Source organism: Rattus norvegicus, chromosome 2 (assembly GCF_036323735.1).
Source record: "Rattus norvegicus strain BN/NHsdMcwi chromosome 2, GRCr8, whole genome shotgun sequence".
Lineage (NCBI taxonomy): Eukaryota > Metazoa > Chordata > Mammalia > Rodentia > Muridae > Rattus > Rattus norvegicus.
This window is the reverse complement of record NC_086020.1, coordinates 205,595,898-205,623,058: the sequence shown is the minus strand read 5'-3', so window position 1 is coordinate 205,623,058 and position 27,161 is coordinate 205,595,898. Positions and strand designations below refer to the sequence as shown.

Sequence of the window (27,161 nt, the reverse complement as noted above, 5' to 3'; positions counted from 1 at the left end):
GAGTTTAACCTTTCTTAAATTTCTGAAGTCTCTGAGATTTTAGTGTCTTTCTCTTTAAATGTTACATAGAGCAAACTATTAGGTATTTTACAGTGAAACACTGAAATTGCCATTGTGGAAAGAAAAGAAGTCAATAATAACACAATAGACGAACAGATAAGAACCAGTGCAGTGCTTTTATAATCTGCTTTTCCTCAAATGATCTCTGACTTGTGACAGACAGACAGACAGACAGACAGACAGACACACACACACACACACACACCATATCACACACCATATTGTTATATGAATTGAAAATAAATTATTTTGAAAATAAAATCCTCTCTTCAAGCCTTTGCAGCAACTGGTTTTCCCTAATGTGTTTGAGTTATGTTGTGTGTATATTCAAGACTAGATATACCACTATCATGGAATCATGATATCATGTGTGGGAAAGAAATCTGATTTTCAATTAAAACAGACTTGGGCTTAAAGTTGTTACAACCCTTATAGTCCATAGAAGTTTATTAATTTGTCCATGTTTTAATTAAATCACCACTACTATCATCTAATTTGGAGTTCTTTCAGGGATTAAAACAAATGTGTAAAACAGCTGGCATACTACATGTCAAAACAGAAGGTACCCTGTCTTGCAGCAACCACCTATTTATGTGCTTGCTTAAAGATGAACTTGTTTACCCCAGAGAAATGGTCCTTTACAAAGTGCGAGCACAAAGCATGGAGTCAAAAGAAACCGTCGCATATAGAAACATGGCTACTGCCACTTAGGAAATTTATTCTCCATTTTAAGAAACGAAGTCTCCATGTAGCCTAGTAAGAGGGTCTTGACCTCAAATGGCTCCTTTAGTAAAAGGATGCATCCCTTCTTTCACTAGAGGGCACCAAACCATTGCCCAAAAATAGAAGCATCACAAGGGAATAGGGTGGGGTGGGGGCCGGCAAACTGAGAAGCTTGGTTATAATCTCCATTAAATATCTATTGGTGATCTCAGGGGGTGTGTAAGAGTTTTAACCACGCTTTCTCGGGCAGATTCTCACATGCATACAATTATGTTCTGTGTGTTGAGAAATCTGATACGATTTAATTAAGCACAGGGGACTTTATTCTATTCAGTCCCTCAGAGGAGAGAATGAAATACTTTGGAAAAAGCATCATTGTTCTTCACTGAGCCACCAGGGTGCAACGCTGTGGAAGCATTTTTCTAATTTCTATCTCTACAACCCTTGAATTCTTTAGTAGACATAAACAGACCTTAGTGATTCCCTGTGGGCCTTGTTTGCTGGTTGGAGCTGGGGTGGTGGTGGTGGTGGTGGTGATGATGATGGTGGTTGTGATACTTGAAGGCAGGAAGGCTGGTTTAATTTTCAATCTTCAGATTTATAACATTTAACTTCAAACTAACTCCTCTGGGGGTAGAAAATTGAGGGAAATGTATTCACAATTGTTACAATTTTATTCTGAATGCCCAGTTCATTTCTACCCTCTGCTTATCAGCTGTGTGTTGAGTGGCTTCTGTGAAGAGGAAAGATGCCACTTTCAGAGGAAAGATGAATCTTCTCCTCGTTTGCTATACTGCACTGTCGATTCCCCCTTCCTCCTCTCTGTGTCTGAGCATTATAGGATGCTGATTTTGGATTCATTGCAATGTTGAAGTCATGGTATTTCTCCCTCTCTCCTTTGTGTTACTTAATTATTCTTTTCCCTCTCTTCCAATATCCTATTGTTTGATGTTTCTGTTTGCTTGTTTGGGGTTTTTTATTTTGTTCTCTTTGGGGTGTGAGACTGTGTGTGTGTGTGTGTGTGTGTGTGTGTGTGTGTGTGTTTTGTGTGTGTGTGTTTTGTGTGTGTGTATGTGTTGTGTGTGTCGTGTGTGTGTGTGTATGTGTGTGTGTGTGTACACTTGTAGTTTCAGCACTTAGAATGAGACAGAAAGATCAATGTAAATTCATGACCAGCCTGAACTGAATGGAATATTAAAACCAGCCTGAGATACATAGCTAGACTATATAAAAATCCAATCAATTAAATAAATAGGTTGAAAAGAAAAGAAAAATCACATGGCAGAAATCAGCTATTATTTTCAATAAGTACACATCACAAAACATACTGGCAATGAATTATTCTTGTGAAAAATTAAATATAGTCATTAAATAGCAAATGACATTTAGAATTACCTTCCACATGTTCTGTTTCTCTCTTTATCCCTACATATATATGATATTCATTTATCCATCTATTTTCTACCCATACCTATGCTCCTACCATCTATTTATATCTTTATTTCTCTGTATCTGTCCTTCTATATATCTACCTATCATCTATATATCATTATCTATCTGTACACCTATGCATCAGCTATCTATTATCTATCTACCTACATCTATCTATGTATCATTTATTATCTATATCTATCTATAACCTATCTATCATCAATCATCTATCATCTGAATATACTTTCCTGGTATTGTTTAGGTTCTCTGTTTAATATTTCTCTGTTTAGAGATGCTCACTAAGTGACTAATTGATTTAAATGATGGGAAGGAGAAAATCATATTTTTCCAGACAAAAAGTCACATTATTTTTCTGTAACATTGGTCTCTATGATAAGTGACAAGGAGACAATGACTAACGACATTGGACAGACTTCATGACAGAGTAGAACTACAGCTTGCTCTTTATTTTCATGAGTTTCACATCTTCAACTTCAACAAGCAGGGATGACAAGTGTTTGGAAAACAATTTCATCTGTAGAAAGCATGTATAGACTAATTTCTTATCATTTTTGCCCAAGCCATATTTATATTAAATTCGGACAGCATTTGGTTAAAAGAATCTAGAAATTACAGAAAATATATGGGAAGGAATGCATCAGCTATGCACTATTCTATAGAAGGGGATTTCCCAACTGTAAACTTGGGTAGTTGTGAGGACTCCGGAGCCAGTTCCTCACAGATATTGCTTCACATTCAGTGTTTACCGCCCAGCTAACGCAAACAGCAAACACCTAATGAAATAAGGAAGATAAATAGTGATGCTGTTGTTTTATATGTTTATAGTCTGATATGATAGTTAGATATGATTGCTGGAGTACATGCATCTGAGTACTGAATTCGTCACAAACAGTGCCCTGGGAATACAGAGAGATAAAGACGATTTAGGAGGAGTTGAGAGAGAGAAAATTGTGATCGGAATATATTGCATGAAAACAAATATTTTTCAATTAAAAAAGCGTTGAAGATTTCTATGCATTCATGCACACTTTCTGTTCACTTTATTTCCTTTTAATTATCTTCTGTGATTCCTTTGTAAAAATTGAAATGACTGTAATGGAGCCTCTGATATGAGAATTTCTCCCCTGATTGGTTCTGTATTTTGGTGGTTGTGGTAACTCCCTTAACACAACATTTTGTAGTTTGGCTTATGTTTAATCATCTGAGTTACATGTTAAATGGCATCCAAAATGTTTTCTTGTAACCATTCACGTTTTATTTTAAACTTTGTACGTATCCACTACAGACTGGTTTGCTGCAAATAATCCATTTCAGGTATATCATGCCTCTTCCCTTTTAATTATTTCAGAAAATGTTTTATTTTTGACAACATTTTCTTTGAATTTGATTCCTGATCACTTTATTTACTGTCAACAACTAAAACAAGCCAACCAACCAAAACAAAACAAAACATACCAACAAAAATGGAAGAAAGTTTTTTCCCCCTAGCCAAGCACACTGGTTATTTAAAGCCACAGAAATGTGAAGTGACCATGCTCAAGTGACTAAGGGACACTTGGCCCTGTAATTCAGGATTGACTCCCTATAAGTAAGTCCTTTACTCTGACTTCTGTGTAAGAATACAGTCTCCATGGACAAGGAAACTCATGACCTAAGCCAATGAAAGAACTTGACTCACTTAGCTTTTTCATGCAGTCACGAAGCCTAGTTTCTAAGCTGAGGACCCGTTGGTGCAGTTCTTCATAGTCATAGGCACCGATTTCCTCCTGAATCCCAGTGAGGACTGAAGACAGGTTCCGGATTTCCTCCTTGAACTGCGTGATGAGCTTTGCGTCGGTTTTGTACTGCTCCAACACTGGGATGAGGGGCAGTAGCTCGTCCATTTTCTCTTTCAACTCCTGTGGAAAGCAGTAGAATGTTTCCAAGAGTCATTTAAAACAGAAAAGGCAGCCATGTTCTTTGAAGTAAGACATGAAAAGGAACTTATTTAAAGAGTTTCAAGGCTCTTTATTGATATTTGGACTGACACCAGGTCGGCTTTGTTAATGTAAGTGGACACATGATTCTTGGTAATAAATCTTTGTATCTCATCCTGTTAACACAGCAATCTCTCTTTGAGAGATTACATGCATTGCTATAAAATAAATTGATCTTTACCATATTTAGAAAACCTTCCTATCATAGCAATTACGTCTCTTGGATTATTGTAGTTTCTAGTGTTTTGTAACCTGAATAATGCATCATCTCATTTGGAAACAGAGACATGATCCCATTTCCCAGTGATTTATTGAATTGCAATACTGGAAAGAAATCAAACATCTTATGAGACATTAGGGAAAGTGAATTATGCCACAACTGAATATCCATACCATAGAACTACATAAAGGAGAATTTTTGACTCTAGACTAACTTTTTTCTTGAATTTAAGACTGTTTCTAGGGCCAGTTGTTGGCGATTCTGGTGTTTGTTTGGCTTTGTCTTTCATTTGTCCTCAGGTGTTTCCTGTCCTGTGGAATATTCATGTTAGGAGAACTTCAGTAGGAAGGTAAGTTCAACTACATGATAAATCATACAAAGCTTTGCAAAAGTTGACGAGACATATGCTGCTGTTTCCATTTTGAATCATTAAGTGAACTCTGTCCAGTTGTTTTCTAGCATAGATAACTAAGATGTCATTACAGAGTGCAGAGTTACTTATCCACCATGCAGTGATTTAACTCCTTAAAGGAACAAGGTGCATAATGTAGATAGCAGTTGGGCCAGGTACACAGAGCTGTTCAACATTAAAACACTGAATTTTTTTTTGTCAAGGAACCAAGCAACACATGTTGTCAGTGTTCCCTATTCCTCGTCATCACAAACCTGGACCACAACTTGCACTTTTACTCGCAACTTCTATGCTTATTGCAAAAACTTCTTTCCCTTTAATTTTGTAGGCGTGAACAATGAAAGTACCACAGGATCTTGAGTTAACTGCGAATTTATTGCAGATGATATAATCTGTTGAAAGAGTGCCAAAGTATGATCCTTTGAGAATAACCCATGGACTCTGTCGGAAGCCGTACTGTATGATTATTGAAGGAGCTGAAAATTGCATTTTTAGATTACACTTAGAAAATGTTATTACTGTAAACACATTCGAGGAGCAGAAGCTCCCATTGCTGCCCTGATTAACGGGCTTGGGTTTTTGGTGGGGAGACATCTATATGCAGCTCAAACCCGGAAATCTTTGAATTTCTCTGTATGTACAAGTTGAATGAGATGATTAAAACGATCTCAGTAATGAAGATTTGTAAGGTTTGCAGTCAAAAGGTAGAACTGCAGAGCTTGCTCATTTTACGTCTCATCTTGAAATAAACTTATTAATTTAAGCATCTTGCAGTACTCCTAAAAGGAGATACAATTGTTTCATTAGAATTTTAATGAGAAGAGTTCTGCTTCTCCCACTTGCTGCATATTATAATAAGTGCCACAATTGAACACTTTACATTTTACTGCAAGCGGGTGTTCAAAGGAGCAGTCTGATGTCAAAGTTTTGGAAGTTTCTTTTCTTTGATGAATTAAGAAGTATTTTTACTTTTTCAAAATTTACTAGACTTTTGACAATCAATTTTGAAGCTTTGGGCACTTATTAGAGGACCCAGGTATATATCATATGTGTAAAACTAAAAATATAATATCATAAGTCTAGCTTTGCTGCTACCTTCTAGAATTTTACTTTCAACTATCTAGCTCCGACAACAGCCAGAGTGCTTGCCAACAACAGTTGGTCTCAGTGTGACGGACAGCTCAGCATTCCACCCGAGAGACCACAGAAGGAAGAGACGACGGTGTTTGTTGTGAGATGAAAGTTTTGCAGCAGCAGAGAGCATTTTATAAAGGAGTTTTTCACTTAAGCTTGGTTTAAGAATGTTCTACTTCTAGCATTTGTTATCTCTGCATCTAGGAAGAAATGTGATTCATGCTGTAACTCAGGGAAGACATGAGATCCATAAGCATGTTTAGGGCACCTGATTATTACTGTGATTTGGGTGTAGAGGAGTGAGCTTATGAATGTGGGAATTTTGGCAGGCGTGTTGGTGTGCATATGTATGTGTGCATGGTTGTATGCTTATGTATGTGTGTGCCCATGTGTGTGGATGTATGTGTGCTGCAAGTGTACACATGCATGTGTATGGGACTATGCATGAGTTTGTGTGTGTACATGTGTGTGCGTGTGCGTGTGTGTGTGTATGTGTGTGTGCATGTGTGTGTGTGTGTGTGTGTGTGTGTAAGTATACTCACCACTGTGTAGGCCAGAGGTTGATTTCAAGTGTCTTCCTTAATCATCCTGTACTTAGAGTTTATTCCCCTGAGATAGGGTCTCTCAAAATTTCCAGGAGCCCCCCTATTAGGCTATATTATCTACTTAGGAATCTAAGGATATGTCTGCCTTTACTTCCCCAATGCTGAGGACACACACCCCAAACCCTGTCACTATTTGATGTATTCTGGGCATCAGAAATCAAGTCCTTATGTTCGTACTAACAATAATTTACAAACGTTACCAACTCTCCAGTCCCTATCACTTTAATTCAAAGACCTAGTTTATCCGTTCAGACCTGCAGGCTTGAAGTTAGATGTTGTCAATATGAATCTTCGATTAGGTACTAGAAAATGTATAATTGTTCATTAGCTCATTTGATGGGGGATAAAAACAGTAAAGCAGTGCTTGTTCGTTGGATAGATGTGATGATTGGACCAATTAATATATACAAATGCTCAAAACTCTGCTCTGAATATGTATGTCCAGAACAATGGTTATCATTATAGTAACTGAAATTTAGACTTCTACATATCCAACATCTCTTTGGATTATGTGAACTATAAAAAAATCAAAATCACAATCACCTGGTATTTTCTGAAAATTCAGTATTCTAATTGACACTATGGCTTTCACTATAGAAAACCCTATATACAGCAGGGCAAATATGTTTTTGGCTTCTCTCAGCTTTCTTTCTTTGTTTCCTAAAAATGCATTCCCCAGTCCTGTTGACCCAGGGAAGCTTACATGGGTCCCTTGATTCTACCAAGTCTGCACCACTCTGTCTCCTGAGTACAGTATGGGCTCCTGTCCTCCTGTTGCTGTCCTTTCTGGGTGTGCTTCTCTCCTCCACTTAGTATTCACAATCGTCTCCTTTGGTAAGGACACAGCCTCAGGTTCACACTGTTGAATCCTGAGCATTGAAACTCTCTTTAATTTTTAGATCCTCTCTGAAATTTCTTATTTCAGAGGGGAAGGCCACATCCAACATGGTTTTCCTGAACACTGTCAAATCACCTAAATCCCAGGCAGACTGTCAGTGAACAAATGAATCTCCTTTTGTGCTTTTAAACACTGCTGCTGCTTGCTTTGATCCCAGTCTGTTTCCCTTTTATGTCCTTTTCATGGAAAGAGTTTGTGCTTCATTTTTCTAGGAAGGGCCTGGCCTAGTGTCACAAAGTGTATGTATTGTATCAATGAATTCTTCCTGACATGGGTGCCTGTTGAGAATTTTTTATTTCTCCCTGATTATTATTTTCCTCCATTTCTTACATATTTTCAACATTCTGTCATCTTGCTATAACCCATTCTTTTCTTCTTTCTCTTTTTCAAAGATTTCTGTTTTCTTTAAATTTCTCTTCAGTTCAGATTCCTCACTTTCTCTCTTGTCAATATCCTCAACTTTTCTGTCCTGTTTCTTCCATTGAAACTTGAATATAGTGATGTCTTTCATTGGTACCTCTGCTTCTGATATTCCAGAGGCTACAGAGAAAATTCTAAGCCCTGATGATTTCTATCTCATTATAATGTGCCTTTCAAAGATCCTGTTTGTCTCTGACCAACTCCCTATATTTTTCCAGTATGCTCAAAGCCTTGACCACAAGATTGAATTCAACCCACTCCCTTCACTCTGTGATTGAACTTCATAGTCTAATTAGCAGAGGGACAAGAGATAGTATCTGTGGACAACCTTAAGGTTGTTGAAAACTCTTGTGCTATGCTTTTTATGACAAAGCAATACTTTTTTAGTAGAGGCTAAAGTTACATTATCAGACCAGGAAGTTTTTTAAATAAATGACTCTGTCATAAATCATTAATAAAGTCTGCCCAGCATGCTCAGCAAATTTTTCCATTTCTAGTTTCTAGATAATTTGCGTTAAACCACCTAAAATCGTTTTTAAAGGTCTCACTTACTTTGAAAACTAGCCTTTGAAAATCGTCATCAACGTTATTTTTTCCCTTCTTTAATAATTTATATCTTCACAGTAGGATAAGTTCATTAGGAAAATCATTGATGACATAATTATTAATTTTCCTTGGGATTTTCCCTTGTCTTAGATAGTAAAGTACCAATAATTCTACCCAGAAACTCCACGTCTCTGATGGGCAGCACCTTTTAAAAAAAAGTCTTCTTTGTTCCTGGTTGTTTGCTAATGGTCACTATTTAGTGATGAGACAGTTATGTTCCCAGGGAGTTTTTAACTTTGTACATGGTCCCAGGAGTACTTATTTCCAGCTGAGTAATGTGCTACCTGCACACTATGCTTGGACCAGCAGAATTCACACCTACTTGAAAATGCTTGGTCATTAGCGTCTTCCGATCATCTTCAATCTGCCGAAACTTGGCCTTCAGCCCTTTCATTTGGGTTTCCATCTTTAAGACGTATTGAAAATCTCTCTGAGTTCTCAAGTTTAAGACTTCTATAGACTGGGACATATTCTGTACCTGTTTAAAAAAAAGAAGTCATTGGTTGTGCATTATTCTCAGTGTATGGATACTTGAAATCTCTACTAAAGTATAAAAATGTTACTAACGTGAACACAAGTACCAAATCAGCAAATGCATGTCTGCTCTCTCATTTTAAACAAGATTCCTTACAATAAGCATTCACAAAATTCAACCAAAAAAAGTTATACCGACGCATGTAATGACAATTGGTCATATATTTTTAGAAATGGTCACATAAGCAAAAAGCTAGAAGATTAAAAAAAAATAAATTAGTTTCATTCCAAGGCTTCATAAGGCAGTAGTACCCAAGATAATGCATGTTGACATAAACTGTGTCTGTAAATGCTTTTTGTAACTTCTGAAATGCCAGGGGTGCTTAGCAACAAACAGTGTGTATAGTACTGACAGGGTCGACAGAGTTAGTAGTTCAATCATTTTGAAGCCTAAGAATAAGGAAGAGCGTGAGGTGGAGGCTTCATGAAGGATGGAAAAAGTATGTGAAAAAATCCAGCAGAGAGAGAGGCTGGTGTCCCTCAGTCCCCACCACTTAAATCATCGCAGCAGGTGCAGAACATACTCAGGCTGTCTGAGGCTGGTCTATTTTTATACTTAGTATATACACCCCAAAGAGGAACTTTAAAAATGCTAAGGACACAGACAATGCATGAACTACTTTGCAGAAGTAAGTGTAGCAGAACGCATGTAAGAACTCCTATACAGTTGCAAATATACCCAAAGTGCAAATGCCTCCAAAAAGCCCAGGGTGTGGAGCATAAAAGCCAGAATCCTTTGTTCAGAGGAAAGCTGAGCTACAGAACCAGCCCTCTTCTTCCCAACCCTCTTCCTTTTGTAAACAAACTATACCCTAACAAACTGCATAAATTCAACTATACCATGCCTCTGCTGCATCTCTGTGTCTTTGTTCAATTCTTTATTCTAGAACAAAAGAACCTGACCCTCTCCAGATGAGCTCACCGAGCTCTAATATCAACTCTAGTTGCATTTACATCATGATGATTCTAAAATACTCCGAGGGGTGACACTGAGTTGACCAGGACAAGTGTTGGTAGTGTTAGAACACCTTCTAAGTAGCATGGCATATGTTTGAGGGACTTGGGAAATGGTAACCACATAAAGTGCTTTATAGATAGGCAGAACCACGAGTTAAGCCGATGGCATTGGTCCAGGTTCATTGAGCCCCAGGCTATTTACAGTAGGAAATGGGTGACCTAGAAAGAGCAAAAATGAAAGGAAAGTTGCTCTAATTTTTGTGGTAGCAAAATCCTGGGAACACAGAGAAAGCCTGTAATAGAGGGAAGCATTTGAATGAAGAATAGTCTAAGAATAAATTATCGTAAAGACAAAGATGGATGTCTACAACGCTGGTACTTCAGAGCAACAACTTCATCTTCACCTGGAAGCTTGTCAAAAGTGTGAATCCCGGCACCATCACAAAGGCACTCAATTAGCCTGCATGTTTATCAAGATTCCCAAGTGATTCTTACAACCGACTTTTAAAGTTCGAGAAGTCCCACTCATCAGGGAAGGTTTTCTATAAGCGATAAACATAATATGGATACAGAACTTGATCCTTTATCATAGATAAAACACAGCCACACATGCAAAAGATAATATGATCCATTAAGAAAAGTCGTGAAGAAATTCACATTAAAGAATTAGAAAAATATGTATTAGGCTGTTAATATTAATATTAATATTTCTCAAAGAGGAAAGAACTATGTGTATGTATACAGTGTATATATAATTCCATTTTGATTAAATGATATTTTCATTTGCGTTAGTGAATTTACCAAAGAATGAGCATACAAAAGGTGATAGGATTGCAAATAGTTTTGTTTTCGATAAGTGAATGTGCACTTCCATTTATTTTTAAATGCATTACTTAGTAACTAGTAGAGTGCTGCTTTCATTGAAAACACACACACACACACACACACACAAACACACACACACACACACACATGAACTACAAGTGAATAACCTGTTCCGAGATAGACTTTTCCATCAGGAAAAATTATGAAGATTAACACACATATCAGTTATCTCAAAAGAGACCATGGTTGACATAATGCTCAGAATTGTCAATTTTATAAAAGCCAGGGTTTTTAAGCCCTGTGCCTGGGTTTGCCTCAGTTCTTTACTTCTTGATAGACAAGTCAAGTTTTCTTTATCTCTTTCCTGTGATGTCTTGATCTTTAGGCCTCCTTTATGTTCATACTGTCTATTTCAAACATGTCAAAGTCTGGCTTATATTAAAAATAATTTTAAAATACGCTCTCAGACAATGTCAGCAAAGCCCCTTGGTCTGTTCTCTTCATCATAGGCTGTATCTTCACATTTTTTACTTGCAAGATGTTACACAGAACCAGACACAGGTAAGTGCTTGATAAATATTTCTTGAATAAAATCATCTTGGTTTTCAAGTAGTGTTGTGGGTAATTACGATCTTAATATTTGAGGGAAAGTTTTTTTTCTTTCCCCACAACTGCTATACACAGAAATATATGACTACAAATATTTCTCAATTTGAAATTATTATATTCAGAAAGCTTTGTATGTTTTTTAGTCCAATACAAAATTAGAGACAGCATTGAACTCATGGAAACATTATCATGGATAAAAGCATTACTTTCAAAGCAATTTTCTAAACTCATTTAGAGTAAAGCATTTGCATTAAAGAAACTGGCTTCCTATTTAAATATGTAGCAGTCTATGAAGATACCCATCATTAGCATGGTTGGTATCCTCCTAAGAATTTTCTATACCTAATCATACTCCACACAATTAGAATATGATGGGCAAGAGGAAATATTCAGCATTGAGTTAAAAGCTCATCCCTTATTTTATGTTCTACTTGGACTTCCCAATTGAATTTGCAACTTGATTTGTGTTATGGGAAAATACCCTGAGAAAATTTTTTGATGAGACTTAGTTGTGACCATCTATATTACACAACCTTGAATAACTGCAGGAACTATATCTGTGGTATAAGATATCATCATGGGTGTCTAAATGGACAGGATTTGCCTTCAGCTCTCCCTAGGAAGAGTTTTCTAGTGTTGATAGAGACTACTCCCTTGAGCAAACATTTCTTGATGATAAAGAACACTGACTTCTCCATTATGTGACTCATAAGAATGAGACCCATGTTTTTTCTTATGCTCTGTTCTCTCTGAAGCAAGTTTGCACTCCAGCTTTTCATGTTTGTTTTGGATTTTGTTGTTTTGAATGCTGGATGTCATCCACTAGCTCATGTACTGAAGGTTTGATTTTTTTCAAATGAGAGCACTATTTTGAGAGAGTGTGGAAACTTAAGAGGTGGGGTCTAGCTAGACTGTTTCTAGGTGTAGGTCAACAAGGCATGTTTCATGCCTATACCATTTCAATGTCCTCTCCCCTGCTTCCTGTCTGCTGGTTCACTCAAACACGTGGTCCCTTTCATTGTCTTATCAGCATCAAGAAACACAATGGCCTAGTAACCATGAACCAAAATCCTCTAAAACCAAAAGCCAAAATAAATTCTTCCTCTTGTACTTTGTTATTCCTTGATATTTGTCACAACTATGAGAACTACCTAACAGATATCTACACTCTTTGGCAAAATCAATGTCTCCCATCTCTGATAATCTTTTTTGAAGCATTTGTCCTGTTTTGTTTGCTTGTTTTATTAATAAAATGCATGAGGTCTTCCTGAATGAACACGAATCAGTGCATTTTTTTCTCCCACTCATAACTCTTACTCCGCCCACTTTATATTAAAAAGCCTGTTGCTCGATGTGTTTGGCTAGCTGTGATTTAACAAAAAGAACAGCAGTTGCTTGACTAGGAAGTTTGGTGTTAAACTACTTTTTGAAATCTTTAAGGTGAAGTATTATGTATACTGTCCTTGAATTGATTTTATTGGTGAAAATATTGCCCATATCTTAGTCTAAAATCATGTTAGAGAATATTGGTTTGGGCAATACAATATATATAACAATGCACAAAAGCCATATAGCTAACAAGGAGGTTTTTGGGCTAATGATTTTATTTTATGTGCACTAAGACTGAACTATTGAATTATCTGCATTTTCCAAATATTCAGTAGCATACACATTTCATAAAGTGCAAAAGGACATAGCATCTTTAAAATAAGTTGGAGACCACTAGTAGTATTGAGAATGATATACAGGACAATGTAGAAGCTACCAGATATAACTCTATAGATAATGAAATAAGGAGCACTTCAAATTTTACAAATGTAGATTCAGAAAGAACCAGATTGTTTTCATGCGAATTAGAAAATGAACCACGTCTTCTGTAAGTGTTGAATGGAGTAGGCTAAAAATAGAAAATAAAACCAGTAATAATGCAAATAATAGTCCCATTATATCTCTAATAGACATTTCTTTTTTGACCTATAGGATTTATCTTTCATTGAAATATTTTAAGTGGCTTTTGAAAAAATAAGTATGTGGTTTGTTTATGTAATGCTCTACTGAAAGATACTAAAATATAATATGAAGTTATACAATTAAGAATCGTATATTTTATGTAGAAGTAAAAAGACTTGAGGAATATTAGTAATCTGATAGGAGTTACAATTTTATAAAACAAAAATGTATTTAAAAGGTTAAGCCATCCTTTACTCAAATTAATTTCCCTACTCAACTAAATGTAGTATTTGAAGTATTCATAAAAAAAAATCCAGACTAGAAAACATTATCACAAAATAATCATAATATGCCTATAGTAATTTCTAATACTCACTGATTTTAATACAAATGGGACCTGTTTTAGCAGGGGGCAGGAAGAATGGAATCTCATCATAAAAGAAGGCTTGGGAAGAGAGAGAGCCAATATGTGACAAGGATCACTCCAAGGATAGGGGAAGGAGAAAAGTGTAGTAAGAATTTTGGTGTCTTTAAAAATTCATTAATATTATACGAATTATGTCTTTGTTTTAATCTCAGTTGAGGGATATGGGGCTGCTTCAGTGTGTTCAACTGTAACTATGGTTGTTGTCTCATGCTGTATCTAGGACTGCAGATAGTTTACATCTGGGAAGTTAAGATAACATAAATGTGAGAGCCCAGATGGGGCAGCTGCTGCTTCCCCTTCTTGCTGTCGCCTTTGTTTGATTTCTGAATAGGCTGGGGATGAAGATTGGACTTGCCCCAAGGAACTCGGTGACCCTAATCAGCAGGAAGTAGCCTAGAGAGGTCTATGTCCTCTTTTCACTTTATCTTTCTTTCCCCTTTACCTAGCACTGGGGGATTTTGGAAGAAATTAGGATGACGTAAGGGTTGGAAGGGAGGTAGAGGTCTAAGAACCCAATAAAACAATAAAACAAATAGGCCAGTAGAAAGACTAGGCTTTGGTACAAAAGCAAGAGAGCCAGTTTTTAAAAATATTGCTTATCAAAGGATTTCCAAGTGATGCTCACAAAGGAAACCTTATGACAGATAGAAAAAAATTGTGGTAGCTGGCTTTAAGATAGCAAACATTTGTTTATATTAGCATGCTAGGTGCTTTCATTCTCCTGGCTATCTTAATTGTATGTGAAAAACTTCCAATTCAGTGTCTGGAGTGTGTAATCACAAAAATTTATTCAGCACAAAGTGAGCAGGAGAGCGTGGCATCCTCGACTACACATGCTACCTAATTGAGCTCTTTCTTTCCATGATACTTGAAATTCACATGTGTTGTCACCCCTTGCATTACTCACACCACCCCAGCTGTCCTACTGTATTCAGAACCCTTCCCAGACAAGTCTGAATGGGGATCATTGAAAGCACCATTCATTGCCTTCCTCCTACCTAACTACTTATAAACAACCTTTCAGGAGCTGACTTTCCTCTGTAAATGGGAACAAATCAAGGGCATTCTGCATTTGATTGTTATGAATCCAGCTTAAGTAAATTGTGGAGAGAACGCCAGGATTTGAGTGAGACTGAAGAGCTTAATGTTCAAAGGAATGATTTAGAGAATGATGATAAACACTTAGAATTATTCATTATCTGTCCAGATAGCTTGCATATTTCATGTCATTATTTTTAACTTCCTAGCAAGATTGTTAATAAGAGTCTAATGTATGAGCTCAAAGCGCTTTGTGTGATCTGGAGAGTTGAGGCTGAATTGTCAGCATTGGAAAAACACTCCCTGCTTCCTAAATCCTGTAAGAGAAAAAAATGGTCATATATTAAGATATATGGTAGAGAATATGTTTTAAGAAAGTAAGACTGGGAACGATAAAAAAGAGTCCCAGAAATTGAATAATATGGCATGAAATTTGAGATTCACATTTCAAAGAACTGGGAAGGCTCTTATTAAAAGAGAGCAAAACCCAGGGAAACTATATGTTATTAATCAACCACAGTTCCCCTCTAAAGAATGATAGATTTCAATAAAAGTATTCACGGAGAACAGAAGCCACGTACCTTTTCCAGTAGCTGGCGGAGCTGCCTGCTTTTGGCATCTCTGGAACACAGGTTTTGTTCTGGAGCCACCACAGTACAAATGCATCGTCCATCGGGGTCCTGTGCTGAGCTGTACACTTGCCACCCTTCTTTGGGGCTAATCTGAGTCTGGGGAAAAGCAAGAGTAAACACAAAGCAGACTTTCACTATAAGGTAAGGAGCAGACAGAAGTATGGTATCATAAGGAGAGGTATTTATTTAAAATTGTGTGTCTTTGTAGGTTTTGTTTTATTATTTTTTTTTCGGAGCTGGGGACCGAACCCAGGGCCTTGCGCTTGCTAGGCAAGTGCTCTACCGCTGAGCTAAATCCCCAACCCCTTGTTTTATTATTTTGTGACTATATTTTGTACATGTGTGCAGTTCTGAGGAAGTGCTCTCACGTGCATGTCCTGAGGATCTTTCTACCTTGTTCTTGAGACAGATTCTCTCACTGGCCTGAAATGCCCCCAAACTGGCCAGCATTGTGCAGTGACCTGTCAATCTCACCATCTCCAATAGCAAGGTCATAAATGCATGATGCCACACCTAACTTTCTATGTTAGTGTTGAATATCAAATTCAGGTCTTCCTGACTGCATAGCAATTTACCTACTCACCTTCTACCTTAGCCTTTGATTCTTTGAATTTGGATGAGAAAAGTTAAACAATTTCCCTTGGTAGCAGCCTGATTCTGTTTTGCCTTCTTTATAAATGTCATAAGGAGTACCATGGACTGCGGAGTCTCCACAATTTACTGTCTGTCAATCTTACAGCACTTCTCATGCTTTGTGAAGTTCTGCATTTGAATTCTACGTGTAGACACGACTACACATCCAGCTCCTCACATCTTACTGGTCTTTCTACGTTAGATCTGCTAGGTTTTCCTTCACAAAAGGAATATAACTAAGACCATATTCCTTTCAATATTCTGAAATAAAACCCCTTAAATAACTTCTGCATCTTACATGCTTAATCATTGGACTCTTAATGTAAAAAATAACATCTCAGTTCTGACTCCAGTTCACTTCCAGTGACTTAAAATACAACCATACGAAGAACCAATGAAGGAGGAGGAAGTCCTACTATTGTTCTTCTTTTCACAGAAATGGATGTAGATTCTAATTCTAATCTCCTACAATTCCTGCCATAGGCATTTTTCCAGTCATCTCATTAAACAACAACAACAACAATGACAAAGTCTCACACACAGTATATGTTGTGAACATATATTGGGAGAGTCATAAACTATAAACTCATGAAAACACATAAGGACATCACAAGTTTTGCCTTTCCTTCTTGTAGAAAGACTATTCAACCAGGCCTATCTTTCAGTCTCTTTATAGCTAGCTGACTTTTTTTAAAAAAAAAATTTCTAGGCTAGTTTTTATTCTTAAGGGGACTGACTTCTTAATATAACATCTTCTTCTATCTAGCTTTTCTTCCTGCATATCCAGTATAAAATGTTCTTAGAATTACATATTATTAAAATTAGGTAAGATATTAATTATAATTAGATCTTCCATTTTAGTTATAAGAGAAAAATTCAGAGGTTATTCACAAGATCAAGATAGAAATGACTTAGTAGAATAGTTTTTATAATATAATTAAAAAATTAATCGGAGCAACAGTTTGCAGTTAATTTCTCTGGACATACACTCTTCGGACTTCTTGTAACATTGCAGACAAATTTCAAATATGCCAGAAAATTAAAGCCTGGCTCTAGAATAAATTGAGCTTTTGGATAGAGGAGTAGGGCCACCCAATTATCATATTAAAATATTTTAAGAGCAGTGCAAACACTGATTATTAAATCTGTCAGCATTCATGTGCTTTGTCTTTCCTGAGTGGTTCATGGCTTCCATGCCCATTGTCTCTCCAGGGCCAGTTGCCTGTCACTTTCTGTTGTTGACACAAGTGGGAAAGGTGAGCAGGCTCTGATGTTCATTTAACATCCCTTGGCACATCGTGATCAATAACAGTAAAGACTGCAGTCATATTTATACTCTCAATTGCCTTCTTCTAGGATTATTGAAGAGACACCCTTCTGAACTATAGTTACTTTGAACCATCTAAAGGACAAAAATTTCACCTTTTTGTCAAGAAAACCAAAGTGCCTAGCAGTTCTGTGGTTTTTTGATACAAAACCCTGTATTGGGGACAGTGACGAATAGTGAAGTTTTGTAGGTATTTCTAGCACTCTCTTTTAGGACCAATAAACATTGAAAGGAAAACCAAAATCAGACCAACTATGATGTCAGATAGAAGGACGTATGTAGATATTTTTAGATACCTAGGCGAAAAGAAAGACCTGCTCCAATTCTGACTTACAATGACAATTATTCAAATGTCAATAAAACTCATGAACTGGGAAGATCAAGCATCTGTGGATGTCTAGCTGCTGTTGTGAAGGTTTTATAACTTATTGTCACCTAATAGCTTGATATTGTGAGATCTAGGTGACATCATTCTGACCAACCGTGCAACAGGAACTAACTTCCCCACAGTCGAAGGGAGATGCATCAGTAGAATTGACCTTTGAACTTGTGTAGTCTGATCACAGACCATAAGGCTTAAACATCATATTGAACTATGAATTATTTCTGTCTCCCTTAATATGAATGCTGTAACCCTGATACAGAATCTATTTGTATGATGGTGACGTCCAGTACTTGGATCTTGAAAGTGAATCCAGTTGATTATGAATGGCCCTAAGCGTCCAGGCAAAGCAGCCTTTACTGGTCCAGTTCTCTTTGAACTCTTTGTGTTAATTAGAAGAGCTAAATGAACTATTTAGCAGATTTTAATATTACAACGCTCATTAAATATTTAAGAATGTTCTAAATAAGAGAATTAAAACAATCATTTTTAACAATTGTATCTGGTCTGAGTTCTTTGATTATAATTTAATTGTGTATCTATGCTTTGTAAACATAAAGCTACCATGTGGGAATTCCCCTGAACCACAGGGATTTGGTGTTTAAAAATAAATAAATAAATGGGGTAGCCTGAGAAGCAGGAAAAGAAAATCAAAATACATTGCATTTCAGTAGAGTTTCCTTGTAACATCTCGTCTCTTGTAATTGGATTCATTTCTTTGGAACCAATTGCCTTTAGAAATACTATTTCATGCTGCTTACAAGGATCCCATAGTGTAAAGAGCTTAAGGCAATTATTTTTTCCAAGCTAACATTTAGTACAAACTTGTACCTGTTTTCTACAATTTTCAACCCAGAGTTCTTTATGTTCGTCCTCTGGATGTCAATTCACTGACAGTCCTAAGCAGGACTCTAGATGAAACAGGCTCTTCCCCACCCCCAGCAGCTGTTTCCCAGCAGGCATTATCTTGTGTGGAAACACATGACCATTGTGACTATAAAGAAGCAGTGAGCTAAGGGCCAGGCAAACAGAGTACTCCTGCAAGAGGAACTGCAATCATTTACCAGAGCCTAGACAACATAGAAGGCAAAGGGAAGGATCCCATATCTTCGACTGAAAGCAAGTTTGTGGATGGAACATTTTGTATTATACTATTCATGTTTAATTTGAAAATATTTCAAAAAATTAAAGACCAAGGTAGAAAGAAACGAGGGACCGAACTACTAAAAGTGGGGTCCAACATGAGAGATGTAAAGTAGGAAAACATCACATTAAAAAGCATTGTTTATTGGAGTGACAAAAACTTCTATTAAATTTCTATCTAAGGATGTGTCTCGCTTGCTCCAGAGAGTTAGGTGAGGAGCAGCGTATTAATAGCTTTGGTTACAGAGAAAGGGAAAATGTGAAAACAGGAATTAGAGAGAGGCTAAAAGATCATGCCAGAAGAAATATGCTGTGTAGGATGTGTTAATCAAGATGTCACCCTGTGGCAGCTTTTGTGCTCTTACTTACATGAATTTTTGGAACTGAAATAAATATTCTTCATTCAAGAAAACTTCCATCTTTTAAAGGGAAGAAACCCCAACTATGAAAAATAAAAGCAGCAATAGAAATATCAAACGCATTGTCAAATTTAAGGTGGTCATCTCTGCTCATATTGTTTGAAAACCTCAATGAGCTGTGAGTGGGAAGGGTCATAGAGGTTGTATTTAGCCATATGTCCCTCTGTACAATGGAAATTTATATACATGTTTTTGTGCTTCCCTATGGTCTCTGCATGGTCAGGACTCAGTGCTTCATGTGTCACCCTCTCACTTTGGAAAACTGAGGTTTGCGAGCTGAAATTATCTTTCTGAAAATTTTCTCTTAGTCTCTACTCCTGCTTCAGAATTTCAAACAAAAATACATCCACTTTCGCTCTTTATGTGATACTTCTATAAAAAGGCAATTGTCACACTCTTTGTTCCTCGCAAGATTTGTTTTTCAGAGCTTTCACGAAGTCTCATTAATTTACTTAGCACATAATGGACTTGGCCTAATGTTTTGAGAGAGAAAAACAGTCAGAAAAATAGGAAATATGATGGAAAGGCAGCATGTACCGGGGACTCGCTCCTTCCTTACTACTGCAAAAAAAAAAAAAAAACAAAAAAAAAAACAGAAAAACAAAAAAACAAAACAAAACAAAACAACAACAACAACAAAAAAACCCCAAACACCCCCAAATCAATAACAGGTAGTAAGATTAGACATCATCATTCAGAACTATAAAACCACATTTTTTATTTTAGAGTAATATCCTTGGTGGATACTGACAGTGTTTTTCAGAGAATTATAGTCAGGTAAACTGACTAATACATCAGAGTAGTTGCATCTGAGAGACACCAGATAGATGTCTGAAAATGTTGCAAAAAAAAAAAAAAAGAAAAAAGAAAAAAAAAGAAAAAGAAAAAGGCTTATGCCCACAGGTACCTTCAAGGCCCAAGGCCTCTTCCTACCACAGCAGTAGGGCTGGCTATTTGGGAACAGTGTCTGCCGAACACTCTGCTTTTCTAATTGCTCTTTTCCAGGTTATTCTTTGTAAGGCTTCCACAGCATGCGGGAGTTTTTAGAAGCTAAGCCTACAGGGGAAGTGACTGCATCAGAGAGGAGGACCTGAGGGGGCCTGAGCCTGCAGAGACCTGAAGATAACTCTCCCAGCTTCTCCAAAGGCCAAGAGTCCACTCCAGTGTGTAGAAGGGAGAAAAACTAAGCAAGAAAAATAATAATATCAACATTTAAAAAAAATAGGAGAGACTTCATCACTTAGTGAAGAACTCTAATAAGCCCCTGGTAGGCAGTGTCTTGCAATTTTGAAACTTCAGCTCTTGAAAACAATCACACACTATTATTTCCGAGGCACCTGCCATAAACCAATTTAGTTATCTCTTTTTCAAACTGTCTTTCTTGCTCTTCTTTTTAGGTCAATTGAAACTTTTTTTAAAGCTATGATAACATTTGCATGACTACATGTTTTTCTTTCTGTTACTATGCTATACAAACATAGAACCTATTTTGAGACGGGTGTGTGTGTGTGTGTGTGAGTGTGTGTGCACATGTGTGTGTGAGTGTGTGTAAGTGTGAGTGTCTATGTGAGTGTGTGTGTAAGTGTATTTGCGTGTGTGTGTATGTGTGTGTATGTGTGAGTGTGTGTGTGTGTGTGTGTGTGTGTGTGTGTGTGTGTGTATGGTATTTCTGCATAGTTACAAGCTCATTTCATTTATACTGCTTAACATAGAGGTAGAAGTTAGGAGTGGAAAAATGAATGAGGAAAGCTGATCCACTACATTTGCTTGTACCTATTGTAATAAGGAAGTGTCTTCCCTTCATCTAATTAGACAGAATGCTATGTAGAAACAGAGTTAATGACCCTGTATTTCCATAAGGGATTATTGTAAAGGAATCAGGTGAAAAGTTCCCTTTATCAAAAAGCCTCCCTCACAACACCCATAATGTATATAATGCCACTTAGGAATCTTTTTCCTTCTTTCTTGCAAGAAGTTGGAGAATGTTAGGCAGAGAGCTGAGGTACATAGCTATTTTCTTTCTCTTTGAGGCCAAGAAGAGGAAGAAGTAAGTTTCAAAGGGTGAGGCTACAAGCCTTTAGGAAAGGGATAGAAGAAGGTGCAGGAACATGAGAAACAGTTTGAGCAAGGCAGGGTAGACCTAGTAGACACTGGAAGCCGTGAAGGTTAAGAGTTAGCAATTGATATTACGGAGATATGGCTGGCTCACTGGGCAGGACTGTAGTCTTATGGTTTGGTTCTCCATGATTATGTATAAAAACCTAATTGTTCACAATTTCAGCTGTCATACCTTTACAGTGTGGATCTTTGATTATCTCATTCAGAACTCAAACCCCAGAGCTCTAAGTTTCTGTGGAGTATCTTGACTGAGGCAAGGGTTAGACTGTGTGGGAAGGAAGCAGATGGTAGATGTCCAGGACATCTTCCTTTAGTTATGTGACCTATAACCTGTTGCGCACATTGTATTTTCTCTAAAACTTTAATTAAAAAAGTCTTCACTTATCCCGTAAGATTTAATTTTCAATGTAAGTAAGCAATTGAATAAATAGTCGATATTGCCAATGATAGTGTGAACACGGGCAGACCAAGCCATTTCTAAGGTCTGATGTAACCTTGCAGCATCAACATTTGCTATTTCTCTGAAGATGATCTGATTCTTTCATTCTTCATCTTACAGATTCTAAGCCATGAGCAGTGATCTTGAATAATTCGGTAACAGACACTAGTTCTCTTTGAAGAACCAAATAAGAAAAAAGTTAAAAATATTGATACTTAATCTTTTTTTCTTTTTTTTTTCAGAAAATACTAGAATACCATTCATTGATGATTGATCAGGAACCGTAATGAGACTTTCACAATTCTCTACAGTTTCCTAAATTTGTGTTTATTTGCCAAGGAGGACAGGATGACGTCAAAACTGTTGTTTTAAGATGTATGCACATGTATAGCAGTGATTCATAATTTGATTATCAACCAGACAGCTTTCACGTTGAACTTAAAAATATAGTTAAAATCCTGAAAGAGACGGAGGGCTCCTGGAAACTTGGTGCTCTTTATTTAGTAGCAGTAGAAAATATACTTGTTGATGCCTATGCATATATATATATATATATATGCATATATATATCCCGTACTTAACGTGCCAAATTTGATCCTTTATCATTAGTTAAGAATCATTTTTCTAAAAGTATTAATTCTACAACCGCATTTTCAAAACCAAGACTTGGACCTTGGAAAAAGTTGACTCAGTAAGTATTAAGTACCTCAGATTGTTTTTTGCAGAAATGTGCATCAATGAGGTATCATGCTGTCTGCATGACTGTAGGTCTCCTTGACAGCTCTGCTGCCTGGCCTTGCCATGTAAGTTATGAAGAGACTCTCCACAGAGAAGTTACAAAGATACCATGAAGGACCTTAGGAAGGTAACATGCGCAAGGCAGGTCAAATCTGACTCCAATGCACTCTGCAGGTGCCTACATACTGTGAGAATCTGTCAAATTATGTAATTAATTCAACTGGGCTACATGGTTAATTATACATTGATTGAGAGGCTATTATTAGAAACTGCAAACAACCACTAAAATGGAGGATTTCTTTCTTTGGCATGGTCCACTAGAGTAATATACAAGATAAAAACTTTAGATCCTAGGTTCTTTGTGAATGTTTTATTTGATAGCAGGATATTTTTTTAGAATATGCCTTTTATTTCAGATTTCACATTTTTATTTGAGAAACTACTAATTTATATTTTCCTTGAAGTATTGGAATGTGGATGAACACATCTAATTTTGAAACGCCAGAGAAGAATTTGCTAAAATGTGGAAAGGATTAAGACTCATTAAATTTACATGGATGAAGACTCTACAGGACCGATTTATGCCAGAAAAAAGTCTGTGTAAAATATTAAATAAAACAATCAGAAGGTTTTTTGTTTTTAAAATCAGGTATGTTTTCAGTGGTTCTCACTCCTTAGTGGTTTTGATATCTTTTTGGCATGCTTTAAATTACTGAGTTCGTTTTACAATTCGCTTATGCTTAAAAAGATGTTGGCTTCTCTGACTGAATTAATTACACACAGCCATAGGCATTGCATTCCAAAGGAAGAACTTGCTGTGGCAAAAAACAGATTAGGGGGAATGCAGTCTGTTCTCTAGGAAATTACAAAGGTTTCACACATCACAAGACATACAATAGAAACAAAGCAAAATCAAGAATCCCTTCAGATCTCAAGTTAATTTAGTTAAAACACACCATTCTTAAGAATTTAATGAGACCAGCCTTCCTTTTTATAGCCAATTCTCCAGCAGTCCCCCTCCCACTTTTTTTTCTCCTGGTGTAACTTTAAAGTGTTCATAAATATCCATGAGTAAAGTTATCACACAGATATTCTGTCTTTGAAGCCCACCAATAAAGAAAGCAGCAGCCTCTCAGTCTTTGAAATTTACGACGCCCACTGTTTTAAATACAAGACGGTCAAACCCACCAGAGTGACTTACTAAGGTATCTGGCGCCGACAGCCTTGTGGTGTTCAGTCCTACAAGGGATGGGAGAGTTTGGGACATCCAGTTTGAGATCATTGCCATGGTGCTGAGCACAGCGCCCAGCTTCAGCAGTGGAGCACTCATTGCTGAAGAGCTAATGAGTTTTCATAGTGACTGATTAGGATCCCGGAGCCCCGGCTGGCAGCGGGAGGCGTGACTGCAGCAAGCCACATCTACAGCATGAAAAGAGACCAACAGCTCTGCTCTAATGACCAGGCAGATCTAGGAACCTGCTCCCCCCACCCTCATGGCAAGTGCCTTGCCCTCCTTTTCCTCTCTTCTAGGACACTTTGCTTGGCAAACAGAATAGTTTTGCTAGGGCTGGGTGTAAGGTTGGAGGGCCGGGCTGGGCCGGAGATGGGGAGCTTTTCCAGTTCCATTATACTGTTACGAGAAACAGAATCTGTCTCTTCTGGGTTTTCTGTATAATCAGTTTCTCTTTATCGTTTATAGCAAAGTCAAAAACCACTAAGTGGGGATCTGCCAAAGTGCACATTCCAAATGCCAAACTTAATTTGTACAGATTTCTCTGGGCAAGACCAGAGTGCCTGCGGAAGAGCGTGAAAACAGTCTGTGAGTAATTTCTGAGATGATCATGCCGTGTGAACAGGAGATCAGTTGTTCAAACAGCAACCTAAAATTAGTGTCATCACTTTAAAACCACAGCCAAAGATCAACAGCTACTGCCTGTGTGAATGTCGCCTCTAGGCACCTTACAACGGAACAGACAGAAGAGCTGGCCTTGAAGAGGAACTTCTGTTGCAGAAATTCTTAGTTTCTAGTTTTGCCTTGGAGAACACAAGTTCTCCATTCTCCTCTGGAGGTTCTCAGTCGTACATCAGATCTAGTTAATTCTATTTTTCACTTTGTGAAGATTTGCAAACTGGTATTGAAAACTGCAACCTGCAAGAATGTGTGATCTATTAAAAATGGGTGCAGGAATAGTGGGAACATCATTCTTGTTTCCTTCTTGCAAACTGTATATGGTGGGTGACGTAATCTTTTGGTATTTAGTGTTTTCTTATGAAACACATGGGGTCTCTTCCAGCTCTAAGCTTCAGATCTTACTTGAAATGTTATAATATTCTTTCTGTAGATATGACAAAAGAGCCACATCTAAATTTCAGGTTCCAGATGGAACAAATCAGGGGCCATTGTTTTGTTTGCCTTTTTTTGTTCTTTTTATAGATGTATGTATTTTAAAACAAAAATGTAGTAAAATATATGAAGGGAAATGTGGGTGAATTAAGGGACAAGAAAGAAAAAACATCTTCATTATACCTTGGGAAAATTCTATTGTTTGTATCTACGATTTTTGCAGTTACACACACACACACACACACACACACACACACACACACACACCAGTGCTAACAGGACAGATAAAATATTTAATAAAGTTAAAAGATACTGATTTAAGTGTTATGCTTTATTCTCAATGAGACACAAAGTGGGGTGTTTGTTAAGAGCCTTGCATCTACTAGCTTGATCTTGGATATGTTCATTTCTCTTTAAAATATATCCAAATCATTTCCTTTTACCTTTATGCTTTAAAAATCATGCCCAGAAAACCAGATATTATTTCTTTTTGTTGTTGAAAACTATGTCATTTGAGAAATCAATAAGCATTAAGTACATTAGTCTACGTGCAGAGTAGCAAGGAGCAGCCAAGGGAAGGAATGTGGAATTTTACATTAGTGTTACCAGGTTACACTGCAAGAATACAAAGTAGCAACACAAAGCTAAATGTTTTGAAAATACACCTAGAACTCAACCAGTTTTAATAAAGGAAGAGGGTGTCCTTAGCAAAGCTTAATATCCAAAATTGAAAAATTAATACGCATGCAATTATGGGATAATTTAAAAAGCAATGTGGCAGATGGTAACTGTACTTATTAATGAATTAACCATCAACAAAATAATAGCATCTTTGCAAGAATATAGGATTGAATGACAGAGAAGAATGGGGTTCTTATTTGCAAATTACTAAGAAAGGGAAACAGACAAAAAGGAGCACAAATGGAAAGCCGCCTTCATTTTCTCAGAGATGCAAATAAGTCATCCGGCACACTGAAAAAGAGCAATAGCCCAAGTGTATGATTCAGCCATATTTATGAACAGCATAAAAGCCAAAATGCGTTGTTATTACAAGAGGTTTGAGTGCCACGGTGAAATAGAAAGCCCAAATTATAATGATTGTTAGTTGTAAGAAATAAAAAATAACTTCGATTTGCAAAGACCTAAATAGTTTGCAGTCCTCTGACAACCCATTAAAGTTATTTCCATTTTATGAGTTGAGTTGTAGTTTTCAGAGGGAGGCTGGGATTGTGTGTGCTCACGTGTGCGTGCACATATATATGTGTGTGAGCCTGTGTTTGAGAGAAGACCTCCCTGGTTTTAGAATTCACACAGGACTATGTGAGTGGTAATGAAATAAATAGTCAGAATTTCACCTGTGGCCAGATGTTAGGCTTCAGGACCCTCTAAATATGTCTAAACTTTATCTTGTTTGCAATGTTGTAGTTTAGTGCAAAGCTGTGATGCCGTTAGTTTCATGTGCTGACGTGTAACTGACAATTTTAGGGTTCAGGATAGACATGCAGGGGCTGCAGAGAGAGCAAACAACATAGGAGACAAGAAAACTCACTTAGAGTTTTATATTCCCAAAGTTTAAGTAAGAGTTGGGGAAATTCTGGCAGAAGAAACTGTCAGTGGCATTGATGAGGACTGAGTCCATTAAGACTTTCTGGAGTTGTGGCAGCTCTTAGTGATGGAGGACGTGACGAAGGAAAGTGACCGCAAGCCACTTGAATGTGGTTTGAATGTGAACATGGCCATGATTCATCAGGATGAGAGACAGAGCCAGCAGGACAGCTTTAAGTATAAGACTGAATTCTTTGTCCCACAAACACTGCTAGTCACTTGTGGTACAGAAGTACAGCAGGGTGATGTGTTCATACCTGAAATTCAGGAACAGAATTAATTACCAAGACCACGCAAGCTATATGTTGTTTGAAGATGACACAGGTAAAAAAAAAGTTAATGAATTAGAGTCTTAAAAATACTTGAGTTTTATGGTATGCACTCATTGATAAGTGGCTATTAGCCCAAATGCTTGACTTACCCTAGATGCACAGAACACATGAAACTCAAGAAGGATGATCAAAATGCAAATGCTTCACTCCTTCTTTAAAAGGGGAACAAGAAAACCCTTGGCAGGGAATAGGGAGGCAAAGTT

At 37.2% G+C, this 27,161-nt stretch overlaps 1 protein-coding gene across 2 annotated transcripts in view; it reads right to left on the bottom strand.

The window, feature by feature from the left end:
• Positions 1–27,161, bottom strand: part of Olfm3 (olfactomedin 3) — a 222,518-nt gene that overhangs the window by 17,421 nt on the left and 177,936 nt on the right. The window contains exons 1-4 of one of the 2 annotated variants that reach the window (NM_145777.2): positions 23,879–24,100; positions 15,428–15,574; positions 8,829–8,984; positions 3,914–4,133 (exon numbers count right to left, since the gene is read on the bottom strand). In NM_145777.2, the coding sequence (NP_665720.1) occupies positions 3,914–4,133; positions 8,829–8,984; positions 15,428–15,574; positions 23,879–24,007 (652 nt within the window). In that variant the 5' untranslated portion in view covers positions 24,008–24,100. Of the gene's footprint in view, positions 1–3,913; positions 4,134–8,828; positions 8,985–15,427; positions 15,575–23,878; positions 24,101–27,161 lie in introns of those variants that run through there. The other variant, XM_017590639.3, reaches the window with a different exon arrangement.